Consider the following 13,508-nt stretch of genomic DNA (forward strand, 5'->3'; position numbering starts at 1 on the left):
GACTACAAGGTCGTTAGAGGTGACAATGTCAGAATTCTTGTCAAAGTGAAGAACAAACAACATCCACTGCTCTCCCCTTGTCCATCACACCCAACATCACATCATAAAAGACTATCATGTTGGTCAGCTTATGATTCGTCCTTCATAAAGCCATGCTGATGGACATTGCTACTGCAAAGTCAAACTCAACACAGTGGTTACACAGTGGTCAAACTTCTGCAAAAGCAAAAGTATGCAATGATTTAAGTCCAGGACTAAAAAAAGTCCCTCTAACAGAAACTCATAGCACGGGGCAGAAGGCTTACTTCAGTTCTGGAGGTTTGTGCTGTGTTACCTCCAGCATCAGTTCTGGTGATCTCATCTGTCTTATCTGCTCTTCCTCTTTCTCAGACTACGTATTCTCCTTGCCAGGCAGTGCCTATTTAGAGTAGGATCCTTTCAGACCCAAGGCAACACTGACTCGCAGTCCTGGGGGAAAAAGCTCAAAGGTGTAGTCATAATAAATAGCAGACATCTGCTGGGTAGCCGATTCATTCCCACATAGTCCTAAAACGTGGCAGACACCATTATAGATAAAAGCTGCTGTCAGATACTCAAAACAGTCTCCTAATGCATCTGCCTAAGTTGCATCACTCAACCCCATGATCTTTAATTCCACCATTTTCCTTCTCATCCTGACATCCATCTCAGTGGTATACAAAACAAATGGCTTTGATGAGGGTGGCATGCCTATGACAATAACTTCAGCATATCAGTTCCTTCAGAACCTACCAATGGAAGACAATTACCATGATCTGCATTCCTGCAGATTTAGAGACTGAGGTTCCAATACACTAGGCAACACAGTTTTACAACAAGAGACACTTTGTGCAAGAAGATCTTGCAATCTTTTCAAACAGGTACATCAGGAAGGACAGGAGTCTTGTTGTATCCTCCATGTTACAGACTGGGAGCTAAATTCACTAAGGAAGTTCTCACCAGAAAGAAGAGCCACATCCCAGCATCTGCAATTGCTGTGACTTTTCTGCCTAGCAAGAACACACTTTCTAGGGAAGTAAAGTGAAAAATTAAGAACTTCCGGACTGTACCCCAAATATAAGACCAATCACACCCAAGAAGTAATAATGTTTCCCATATATACCTCAAACTCCAGATAGTGGTCCTTCAGTTTGTAATCATCTACTTCCTTGCCTTTGAGCTTCTTGTCAGGAGGATAGGAGCGATGTTCAGCAAGCTCAGTCGAGATCTGCTTCAGCTTAGCCTCATGGGACTTCAGCTGTTCATCCTTCAGAAACAGATTAGGCACTTAAGTGACAGAATCCAAAATATCCAATAAGCAAAGAAAAATAGAGAGGTTCCTATACAATAATACCTCATAGTTTCTTTTTCTTAGATTGATAAGATCTGTCATCCCAAAGCACGGCCACCAACAGCTCTCTCAAAGGTACTTGAAGTGGCCAAGCTTGGAGAAAAACTCAGCAACTAGCAGATGCCTCTGGGGTGGAGAGCAAACCTGTCATCCATTGCCTTGTTGTGAGCAACGGAAGCAGCTTGCTGCCGAGCAATACCGACAACATGACACTTTTGCTCTAACACATTTTTTTTGTAAATTAATTAAGAGTGTTGTCTATGCAGATAAAGCAAGGGCAGAATGAGACAGGTGAAGACTCTGCCTGAGGTTATTGCAATGTAAAAGGAGTTCGTTCCAGGATAGAAAAGACATGGAGTCAGGGTCCTTCCTTCTATTTCTGCACTGCCAAAAGCTCTCTGGTGTGTGGTTTCTATTTGTTTAGAACAATACAATGCATTCAGAAGAGAAGGGACTGTCCAGTCCCCAAAAAGTAATCTCATCTTGCTAAGCTGCTACCAATTTTTATCCCACTGTGCAGCTGGAGAAAGTGAGGAGCTGCTACTCCCACTTTCTAGGCAATTTCCTCTACCATAAACCCAGGCCCACTCACTTCCTCCAGTCCATCTGTCAGCTAACCTTCCCTCATCTCAGAAGGTTTCCATCTCCTGCAGGATGGCCTTCTGTCCATTTCTAGGCTTGGATCTGAAATTATGTTTGAATTAGGCAAGTCCAAAATAGACACATGATCATGCAGACACTGGAGAATTAGCCAAGAGGTAGTACCCAGTTCAGCGCCTGTGTAGGTACATCACCTCAGAGGAGGGAACAGCTGCCAGTGCTGGCCCTCTGTGATGTGGTTCTGAGCGCAACCCACAGCTCAGATGAAGTCCACAGCTTCAAAATTAGCTCAGATATGCCTGCACTGCACTGAGTCACATTGGGGACTGAGCCTCTTGGCTCGCTGAGCTGGAGCTGTGGAAAACAGCAGAAAGGGGGAAAATTTCTACAGATCATGATAGCTAAGACCCAGCTAATCTTGTGTTTCAATTCTTTTGCAGGAGAACTGAAGACAGAAACACGTGGGATAAATTGCCTCTGCCTAAACATGGTAGGGCTGGAACCACTTGCTACTGATTGCCAAAAAATTCTTGTTGCTGTTAGTTACTACCCTAAATGTGCTTGCTCTCTCATTAGTGCCCAATCACATTGCGCTGATTCCACAGGTCCCAGGAACATCCTGCGGTAATGAGTTCTACAGCCTGATGACAGGAGGCCTTTGAGCAGCTATTAATATAGCACTTGTAATTTCCAGGGCACCATCTTTGGAGCTTTTGTGTGTGCTGTGCATTCTCAGAAAAAACAAAAAAATACTAACACCCTAGAAGGTATTTTCTAGACTGGCTGTTCCTTTATATATAGCTTTGTCACACCCCTCCTTGGCTGGACTAACCAAGATCATACACTGCTCTGCTTTTGAAAGAAAATCTGGTACAATGATCTTGCACAACCTGTCATCATGTCCAGCCTCTCTTCCTTACCCATGCTAGGTCCTCACTGCACCTTGACTTCTGGCTGACCAGGAACAGACCCTTTGAAGAAGTAGTGTCCATCACGACTCATTCCATAAAATCCTAAACATCAACCACAGGCATCTGACAAATTTGTATTTTTTTTTTCATGAGAAGCAGCCTGCTGGCAGCTTTTCCACACTGACAGATGAAAGCAGACATGTTTCTGCTTGCCTTTGAATGTATCTATTTTGAACACTTAACATTCTTCTGCTTATCTAAATCTTATTCCACTTTTCATGTCTCTCCTTCTTCAAGATACAAATCACAGGGTTGTGATCTATCTTCTCCCTTTCCAGATTAAATGGAAACAATGAGACTAGAAAACAACATGTTAAATGGAACAATCATATACAGAACAACAATGAGTAAAAAATCTTCCCTTCGTGACTGGGGGTAAATTACGGAAGCACCATAATGTATTTTTAAAAATGTATGCATGAGCAAAAACTAAAACCAAAAGGATGAGACAAGTTAGTATCATTTTTTTACATAACACATTTTAAACTTTAACTCAGAACAAAAAATGGTAAGTCAGTCACCACAGTGTAAGAAGAAAGGCTACTGTCATGTAGAGAGAAAAAGCACAGGCAACCTAAAAAAACCCACACCCTTAGAGAAACACAGATTTTGAGACAGTGGTTTCTAAGGATAGTTGCTAAGCTATGAAGACAGTAAAAACAAAAAAAAAAAACCCAACAAATGCATTTAAGAAGCAATCCAACATGGGCAGATCACTTTAAAAACTACAGGAAGATGTCATAGTATAATCTCTGTCACTCTGTCAATCTGATCAACACAGTCAGTATCATGCTCCTGCCAGTGCAGGAGGAATTCCAGGCAGGCATTGCATCTCCCAAAATACAAAAAGCTATGGGCACAAGCATCTGATACAGCTAGTCTGAGACCAGCGGAAATATGTGCATTTGTGCAAGAAACAGTAGAGCCGTGAAACTCCTTGCCACAGGATGCTAAAAGCTTGTGTGATCACAAGGGAGACTGAAGAGATTCAAGAAAGACACAGTTTATAAATATATTTTATACAAGAAATCCCTGAGCTGATAAAGGGAGTCTGGAAAATCTAGTGGGAGAAATATAATTGATGCTTGTCTGATGCATCAGCTTTCACCTTTTATCAATTCAATAAGCCAACAACCAGGAGTATGTCCACTCCTTTTGAAATGAGTGGCTTTCATAAACATTCAAATCCAAAAAAAACCCATCAATCAGTATCTGAAATGTCCTCTGCAGGGACACAAGCACAAGAAGAAAATTCTTTATCTGGTACTATTTTTTTCAAAAACATAAATCAATTGTATTTGAGTCTGTTCCTTTTCTCCCACCACTTCAAATCCTGCATGAGGAAATGAGCAGAGATTTATTATGCAAGCCTTCTCCTCCTAGGACTGCTAGCGGCAACAGCTATAAAACAGTGACAAGGACCACCACCATCCAGTGTCTGGACTGAAAAAGAAATCATTATCACCTACCCTCTATATAAAAATGTCTCACCTGAGATAGCTTTGTTGTGGTGGCTGGCAGGAGTGGGCGACTGAACTTCTTCTGAGAGCCAATGGCCGCTGGAAATGGTGGTGCAGAGAAGACAGCAGCCACACAGTTAATCTTGTTGATCCAGGTCTGCATTTCTTCTTGGCTCCTGAGGATGCAACACATATTAAGCACTTGCTGACTCAGCCTTGTCTACCTCTTTCCATCTCTTCTAGAGTATTTTAAAAAGTCGGAATAACCAAAACTGGACAAGTCTTAGGCGTGTGATCTGTCTTCCTGCCTATGTTTGCAAGCAGTTAGTGCTAAGTTCCTCAGGATGGCTTGTGGTTAGGTCCATACCTTACCCTAGCACACATCTTTCTCTAATCCAATCCCAGTAACAAGGCTGACAGAGCCAACTAATGACCTGATTCAGACATGTGTCCTAAAGCCTCGGTCGTGCTGGACAAAACAGACCTATAGGAGGTTCAATATGGATCTTAGCAGAAAAGGGCTCAGAAGCAAAAGGCAGGTCATCTGTTATGTCTGGATATCACAGCATGAAAAACTTTATAAAATCACTCTTGTATTATGTAGTAACTTTGTTTCTAACCACAGCATATCTTCTAGAAAGACATCCAGCTAGGACTTGATGACATCAGAAGACAGACAATCCAAGACTGCCTTTGGTCATTTGATTCAATGATTAATCATCCTGACTGCTATAAGTTTGTGCCTTGTACCCAAATTGAATTTCCTAGAGCTTCAGCATCTAGCTCCTGCATCTTGTTATGCCTCTCTCAGCTAGATTAAAAAGCCTCTTAAAACCTGATGCTTCATTCTCATGCACTACTTGTGCACACTAATCACATTACTACTTAATCTTGTTGATCAAATAAACAGATTAAACCTCTTAAGCCTCTGTTTTAACCTGTCCAGGCAGGAATTTATTCCTCCTTCAGCACTGCTTTCTTTCCTCAATGAGTGGCACAAGGAGAGCACTTACTGGGCTTGGAAAAGCAGGACTCTCCAATCTGCTGTTTTAAGCTTGAGGACATTGGGTTTCTTCTCATAGTCTGTTGCCTTGGATGCCAGCGCATGGTGCACACTAACGGCATTCTTCAGATCTTCCTCCGACAAAGCCTTTTCTGGCTTATATTCATCCTGAAGGAGATAGCAGGGAGAAAATTTATGGCATTCAATTTCTGCATGTACTATTCCTTTTTCCTTAGACTAGGGAACCTTATCCCAGAGTTCAGAAATAGCAACAGAGTACATGAACTAAGCGCAACCTGACTTGTGGTTTCTGCTACCTTTAACATGTTTTCTTTTTCTTTCTTTCTTTCTTTTTTCTCTGTTTTGATGTCTTTCCAAGGGAGAGAAATAGTTCTACTATCTGCTTGACAGGAAGAGATGTAAGCAGGAAGTATTTGACTATGACAACAGCTGTGGATTACTTATCTTCATTTCAAGAATCCTTCATAATCAGCTCCCCAACTCCATTGCTCAGCTACTTAGGCTCTCAGCCTCTACTGCCTGATTTTGATTTTTCTCAACCAATTACCTTTGTAGGTGCTCCTAGGCAAGCCTTCACACACTGCAGAAGCCTCCTTACCATGTCCACATAGAAAATTACAGCAAACTCCCTTACATCTCTCTGACAAGGGTCTACAAAAGGCAAGCACAGTTCTATCTGAGTTTCTGACATGGTAACAGTAGGTAACTCCTAACACCAGATGACAAAAACAGGGGCTCTTGTCTTGCAAGCATCAGCCTGGAAGCAGAAGATCTTCTGACTGACAGAAGCTGGACAAGGGCATAATGTAGCCACAAGTTTCATCCAAAGCCCACATGACTATAAACAGCTTGGGAAAGCCAGGAGCTTTCTGAAAGAAAAGTGATTTTCCAGCAAGGCTGCATCACTTTTCTTCTGAAGGGCAGGCCAAAGCAGTCTGTAACTGACTCCATTTCTCCCCCTTAGTGTATCACAGCAATCAGTCTCACCTGGAATATGCACCACGTGTGACAGCTGCAAAGCAGTGAAATAACTCCCAGCAGACATGGTAACTACTGATCGTGCACTTGAACACAATTTGTGAGACAAGGTTTAGCAGGAAACATAGTGCAAGGTGCAGAGTATGTGCAGGGATAGCAATAGCTTCAACATCCAGGGAGACACCCACCTGAGAGAATGTGCATGAATTCATTTACACAACTTCTCTGGCAGCACACCAAACAAGACTGCAGCCAAAGAATCTATGACACTGCCAAAGGTATCTGAGCTTTCAGCCAGGCTGGGCTGGGACTCTCCAGGTTGAGTTTCAGTGGATAGGAAGTCACCGGCTGTGGTGACCACCTCTTGGAAGGTGGGAGAAAACATCTTGCTCCTCTGTCATGTCTCATCCTTTCTGATGGAGGTCCTGCTAGGCCCACAAATTCCCACACTGCTGCTCAGACACTTAACCTGAGAAGAGGCAGCTATCCTGCAGTCCTGCCACACCACCACCTCTATCTGGAGCTAGGCAAGGGGACAACCCACCACAGGTCTGGCAGGCCCAGCACACAGGCAGAGCATTACTGCACAGGTGACCAAAGGGCAGCCTCCAACCTAAAGATCTGTGATATAAGGGGTTTACAAGGGCTGGCAGTGAGCAAAGACAAATGTCCTTCCTCTTTCATAATTTGAGACTCAGCAAGATTTGGAGGAATCTGTCTTTCTTGAAGGATGTTGCCTATGCCCACATAGGGCATTTCTTTAAACCTTTTTCAAGGAAGTCTGGCATACCCTGTCTTAAAGATGGAAGAGGCAAGGCCTCAGGTCAAGCCCCTTCCTGTAAGGGTTAACAAGCTGATTTATTTGGTGGTAGTTTTGGGGGAAATGACTGGCTCCATTGTCCAGGAAGACTGGGAAAACCTCAGAGACAGGAAACGACAGGCCTCAGACATACGATACTCTATCTTACCTCGTATTACTGCCTACAGACAGGGTCAGCTATCACTTAGCTTGTTGCCTTCTAGCTTCCACTGTGAGCTGCATCCAATGTCTACAGCTTGCTCTGGTGACTAAACCTGTTTCAGAAGAAGTCCACATTTGGGCAGTCCCAGAAGCAGCCCTGGCTGATAAACCCTACTTTCCAACAGAAAGCATTCATGGTAATCCTTGCTAATCCCACCAGATCAGTTGCCTGCAATCTACCATGACAGCTGGGGCTCTGCCAGCTTCTCCAAAGGCACTGATCAGCATACCGGAAACGTCTCCACGTAGTTTGCCAGCCTCAGAGAAAGCTGTAAGGACATGAATGTACTGCCAAAATTCCTTCTCCAAGGCCTTCAACTCTTTTTGACTGGCAGGGAATGCTAGGGGAGTAGGAACATCCATTTTTGCCTAAGCCGTCAAGGACAGCATGTGCTGTGATGTGCTGGTGTCAGTGTTCAGGTTGAGCTGAAATGGAAGGCAGCTCTCTAAAGTTAGACTTCGTAGACCTAGACAGTGGCAAGAAACATATATGAAGCCAGAAAGAAACTGATCTGTTTGTCAGCTGCAGGCTGATGTGAGTGCTGTGTACAATGCAATGGCATGCTGAATCCATCTTTCTCAAACTCCTGGAGAATGACTTTCCCACATCTTGATGAGCCAGAGTCAGCAAATTTCTAAACACGTTTTTTCGTAAACCAGAGAACGACATTTGTCTTTTCTTATCAGTCACTGTGTACCATGGATGGATATCTCCAAGCAGCTGCATAAGACAGCTGCAAGATTCTCTTTCAAAAATTCTCACCACCAAACACTTTACATCAGTCTGGCCTTTCACTATTTTTTTTTAAATTTTTAACAGAGGAAATTTGAGAAAATTTATATTAAAAGACCTGAAACCTGCAAGATTATGAAGTGCCACATCATAGAGCAAATATGCTGCAAACCTCACAGAAGAGTCGAAACAAAACATAAAGGTTTGTGTCGTGTACTGTTTGCCCAGAAGCAATTTCTAGCAAGGAAGCGAGGTCAGCCTTATGTCCTCTCCTTATAAGCTTCTCTTATATACGCACATCACATCCCACGTCAGTCTAGTGAACAGACATTCTGTCAAGATGCTACTTTGCAATTTTCTCTTGCTATGAACAGAGAGTAGGAAATAAACCTCAGCCTGAGGATGCCCAGAGACACAGCCAATGTCCCAAACATGTCAAACTTCTTATTTTATATAATACTGCGCAGGCACGTTTAGTTGGCTAATTGTGAACATTTCCACTGAGCTCCTCCAGTGCTCTCTGTGCTCATTAATTTAGAAAGCATCTCTCCTAAATCACTTATTTAAGAACAAAACAATACACACCACAGGAATTAGCACTGGAATAATTCCAATGGGAAAAAAAAAAGTGGGCAGGGAGACATGGTGGTCCAGAAAAATCCTCAGTAAATCTCAAGTGACCACCATTTACAAAACACTCTCATTCATGGCCTTTGACAGCAAAACAAGGAGAACAGCAATGCAAATAGAGAGACAGCAGAATTGGGATCACACTGCCCACTGGGAGAATCACAGCTGCTATGAAAAATTAATATTTATATTACAATAGTGTCTTGAGGGAACAGCTGAGTTACAGATGAACACAGAAAGCAATACTGCAGAGGTTTGTACATGTGTTTGTGTGTACACAGCACCTGTACAGTGAGATTTCTCTCTATCCTGCTTGAACAGTGCAATGAAACCACCATCACAGATGTCATCTCCACAGGTATATAGGGAATGAGAAAAAGAGGACATGCTTGTGAATGCACCCCAGCCTACTGCACTATGTCAGCTTCACCTTCTCTATAACCAGGAGAGAACTGAGGTGAACTGAGACAAGGCAATCCTTTGACCAGGACTATTGCCAGGACTATTTCCAGAACTATGCACTTCTGCAAAGAAATCAAACTGTTCTAAAATGCTTCAGTACTTCCTAAAATTAGAATAATTTCAGTCCCTACAGAAGGAAACAGCAGCTCAGCAACCTTTACTATAACTACTTGGCCTAGCTGTGTATTTTTTAACTCTGGCACCTTCACCTTCTATGATACTACATCCCTAAGAGAGTAAAGTCTATTTGAGAGCTGAAGGAAAGCCCTGGCAGACCCTCTGAAGCTGAAATCACAGGCTTTTTCACAGCTGCAGCATGTGGCTGAGCAGAGGCCAGAGGCATTGCGGGGAGGCTCACAGCTGCCTCATCACTCTTGCAATGAGCTACCTCCCATCACACCCTTCAGTCAATCTTTCCCAGCACAAAAGCAAAAGCCTTGCTTGGTAGTGTGCTACAGTAAGATGGCTTCAATGCAATGGATGGCTCCCATGCAAATGGAAGAATGCAGCTCTGCGGAGTACTGCCCTGTAACCACTGAATTCAAGTGTCTGAGAAGTGCAAAACACACATCTGACAAACAAATATGAACAAGAATTCCAACAATGTATTTCATTCTGCAAAGATGCAGTCATATGTGAAATTACTCCCTGCTCCTGAAAGCATGGAGGGTAACAGGGGGAAGGGCAGCATTCTGTAGGAAATTTGCATGCTACATCAACATCTCTACATTTTATTAAACAGAAAGCATTTTAAACTAATATGCCAGCAATACTCATAAAAATATTTAATTAAAGTGCTAAAATAGACAGTATACTCAGTTCTTTCCCTTGAATATCAAATAAGGAATTAAATATTGTATTATAAAAAAGGAGTCTTCTCATTTCTCAGAGAACCATGCAGTTTTTTCAGGTGAACATTAAGATTACTTATCTCAGAAACTCAAGTAGATGAATCCACTTTGGTCATAAAAGGGCAAGTACAAGCCTGCCATGGAGGCATTTTAGTAATACCTGAATGTGTTCCCAGCAAAAGGACTTGGGCTTCAGTGGACTAGGTTTTAGTCTCTTGCACTGGCTCTGAGTGTATCACATCCAACAGCCCAAATCTTCTATTGTGACCACAGATTTTTTTAGTCTGTTTCAGGATTTCAGCCGCCTCAAAAAGGTACTGCATCCTGAGCATTCACCTTATAAACCTCATGCTATAATAATCTGATTCAAATCACCCTTTCTTCTCAAGAGACTATACAGGCTGGCTCCAGTGAAACCAACAACTTCAGAAAGCCACAGCAGGGGATGAGGAAATAGCAGTATGGACTTGTAGTCCCGATAGTTACAAAACTATCAGTTTTTGAGTGAAAATGTAAAACAGCTTTCAAAGAAGCATACTTCTGCAATATAGGGTAGTCTGGACAAGCTGCATCTATTCCATGAATATTCATCTATATTGGAGGGCAAAAAGCCTTAACAACCTACTTAGTTGCTGCCATGTATTTGATTTTGACAGTTCTCACTCATATGTTGCATTTTATGCTCCAACAGTGTAGTTAAAATGTACTATAATATACTTAAGCTTGCAACAAAAGGCTTAAAGGGTTTCATCTGACTTTTTTTTTAGACACTTTGCTGTCAGGAAGCACATTTTGTTAGAAACCAGTCCTTTCTTGCTTTGTGGGGGAAAAAGTATCCTTTTATCCTTCAATTTTGCAAAGGAACAGCAGCTGCAGATTCCTACCAAAGCCAAGCTGTTGTTCAATTGTTTTGCAGCTGGTCTTGCAGGCACTGCAGAAAAGTGTACTATGAAAAGGTGGGAAAGGAGGACAACCTCACAGAAGGGCAAGTCATACATATGAAACGCAAAATTAAAAGCAGCCTAGAGGAATGTGTGCATGACACAGAGAGGTGACACTGTCTTTCCTGGTGAAGCTGGCTGGTTTTTTCAGCTATGTCAGACAGCAGTAGCATACACTGGAACTACAGGGTGCACGTGTGGATGCAGCAGTGGAACTGAACTTGAAATTGTGAAAAGGGAAAGGGTGTCAATGAGAGGATTCATGTCTGAATGTGTGTGTTAATAGGGTGGGGGTAGAGATATCAGCCATGCTGTGCGTCCGAGGGAAAGGAGCCTGGAGGTCGCTGAGAGAGTAGAGAGGATGCATGCTGCTTTATGCCTCTTTAATTAGTTTTCAAAAGACAGTGATTTCCCCTACCTTCTGCAAGTACAGGACTGTTCCCTTCAGCACAGCATAAAAGGTTTTCCAGCCTCGTTTTCCCCGGGGAGCTGGAAAGAAAACAAATAAAAACCCATTTAGATCAGATCCATTTTTACACTTTGTATACCCTACAGGAGAGCTACATTAGCCCTGTGTTAAACCTCCTTCAAACTATCTTTCTCAAAGGACAGTGCAACATAGCACAGTGCCTTCATGTACCTGCTGTGAGAGAAAGTAATACAACAACCCTAATGACAGCCCTGGACTGGATCAGGGAGGAACAGCAGCAATGCAGAATGAAGGCCACAGAGAGCCACAGAGATCCAGTCTTTATCCTCTTGAAGACAGGCAGACATTGCCCCACACAACTACATTTGAGCTCTGCATCACGGCAGTTTTCAGAAAGAAGCAGTCTTTCTGCATGCCACAGCAGGCTGGCAGGAACTGCTTAGAACCAGGGGGATACTACACAGAAAGCAGTGTCTCCCCAGAGCATCCTTCCCCTTTACTGCTGCTGCACCGCCAAGGTGACATTGAGAAAGGAGAAGGGTGCCAACCATACATAAAATAAAATCATACATAAAATACCCAACCCCACAAGAAAGCCAGTTAGAGGTTGAAGAACAGAGACAACGTATCTAGCTCATAAATTCCTAGAGACAAGCAGTGGTGGGGCAGGGGGAAGTAAATTGAACATAAAGGCTGAAGGATCCAGTCTAAAATTCAGGTGCGACAGAGGGAGAGAATTAGGCACAGGCTGTACAGTCACAGCACCAGAGACCAGAAGCCCACATCTAAGCTCACTCCCCAACAAGCACACACCGGTGACCAACATTCATACAGTGCATCACTGACACTATACCGAAATTAATACATATACAACTAAAGAATGACACTGAGAAAGGCATCCCACTCTGATCTGAAGACAGAAAGTGAAGATGAAGAGGTTACAAGTCCCTTGTCCCAGAGGTTAATCATTCTCATCTTGCAAAACAGGCCTTACTTCTAACTGGCATTTGTTCAGTTAAGTTTCCAGCCATTGGCCACTGCTACATCCTTCTCCTCTAAGTATCTAAGTGCTTTAGCCCTCGAAACTAGGTTCCTGAGAAAATACAGATGAGCATTCTAGCACATAAATTCATCAGAAATCCCACACAAGCTAATCTCTGTTCTGCAAGAACTCCATTAGAAAATGAAATATGAAAAGGTCTAACAAACAAAAACAAACAAACAAAGTTTTATTAGCATCTGGAAAGTCAGAATGCAACTTTTTTGAGAACGGCAGACCTTTAAATTATACAGGAACTTCTGAAAACATGGCCCTAATTACATTAATCATAAAAGAGTTATCTCCAGAATGCCAGTGTCCAGTGTGTTAAACAATGAGCAATTCTGGTATTTATAATTAAAGAAATAATTTAATATAGGCAACTAGATACAATTACTTATTAAGGCTGCATAAGAGGATGTTTAATAAAGACAAGCCTATTTGGAGTATTCAGTCATCATAAAGAATTAGGTCAGCTTGATTTTGACACCTCTGTCTGAATCCAGTTGTCCAGCTGTTAGCTTCCATCTTGAAAATACAACCTCCAATTGTACCTCCTAAAATAGATTAGCAAAACATGTGAACACCAAAGAGCTTAGCCTAGGAGAGACTGGCTGTCACTGGAAACCCATCATGAAGCCAGACTTTGTCTTCGGGACTTAGCCCACCAATGTGAATCATGAGTAGGCAATCATCAACAGTTACTGGGGAAAACACAGATGCTCTGACTAAGCTCAGCTTTTTCCAAGATCTATAGACAAGAAATGAAGATATCCAAACAACAAAACACACTCAGATGCATCAGAGGCCCTTGATAATTAGTGCATCACAAACAGAAGTAGGACAAGAAGGGAAGAAGATAATTAAAGTAAGTAAGAGACAGAGCAGGACAAGAAGGGAAAAAATTATTAAAGTAAGTAAGAGACAGAGCAGGATTAGTACAAGAAAGGGACAGGAAGGAACTGCATATAAAAAGCTGGCTGGTGCCAAAAGCTGCCA

The 13,508-nt window shown here is 42.5% G+C and overlaps 1 protein-coding gene across 1 annotated transcript in view; it reads right to left on the bottom strand.

The window, feature by feature from the left end:
- Positions 1-13,508, bottom strand: part of PSD3 (pleckstrin and Sec7 domain containing 3) — a 114,836-nt gene that overhangs the window by 14,134 nt on the left and 87,194 nt on the right. The window contains exons 12-15 of the mRNA XM_041395940.1: positions 11,459-11,529; positions 5,414-5,571; positions 4,432-4,576; positions 1,142-1,285 (exon numbers count right to left, since the gene is read on the bottom strand). Coding sequence (XP_041251874.1) covers positions 1,142-1,285; positions 4,432-4,576; positions 5,414-5,571; positions 11,459-11,529 — 518 coding nt within the window. The remainder of the gene's footprint in view (positions 1-1,141; positions 1,286-4,431; positions 4,577-5,413; positions 5,572-11,458; positions 11,530-13,508) is intronic.

This window comes from Onychostruthus taczanowskii, unplaced genomic scaffold (genome assembly GCF_017590055.1).
Source record: "Onychostruthus taczanowskii isolate IOZ18803 unplaced genomic scaffold, ASM1759005v1 scaffold121, whole genome shotgun sequence".
Classification (NCBI taxonomy): domain Eukaryota; kingdom Metazoa; phylum Chordata; class Aves; order Passeriformes; family Passeridae; genus Onychostruthus; species Onychostruthus taczanowskii.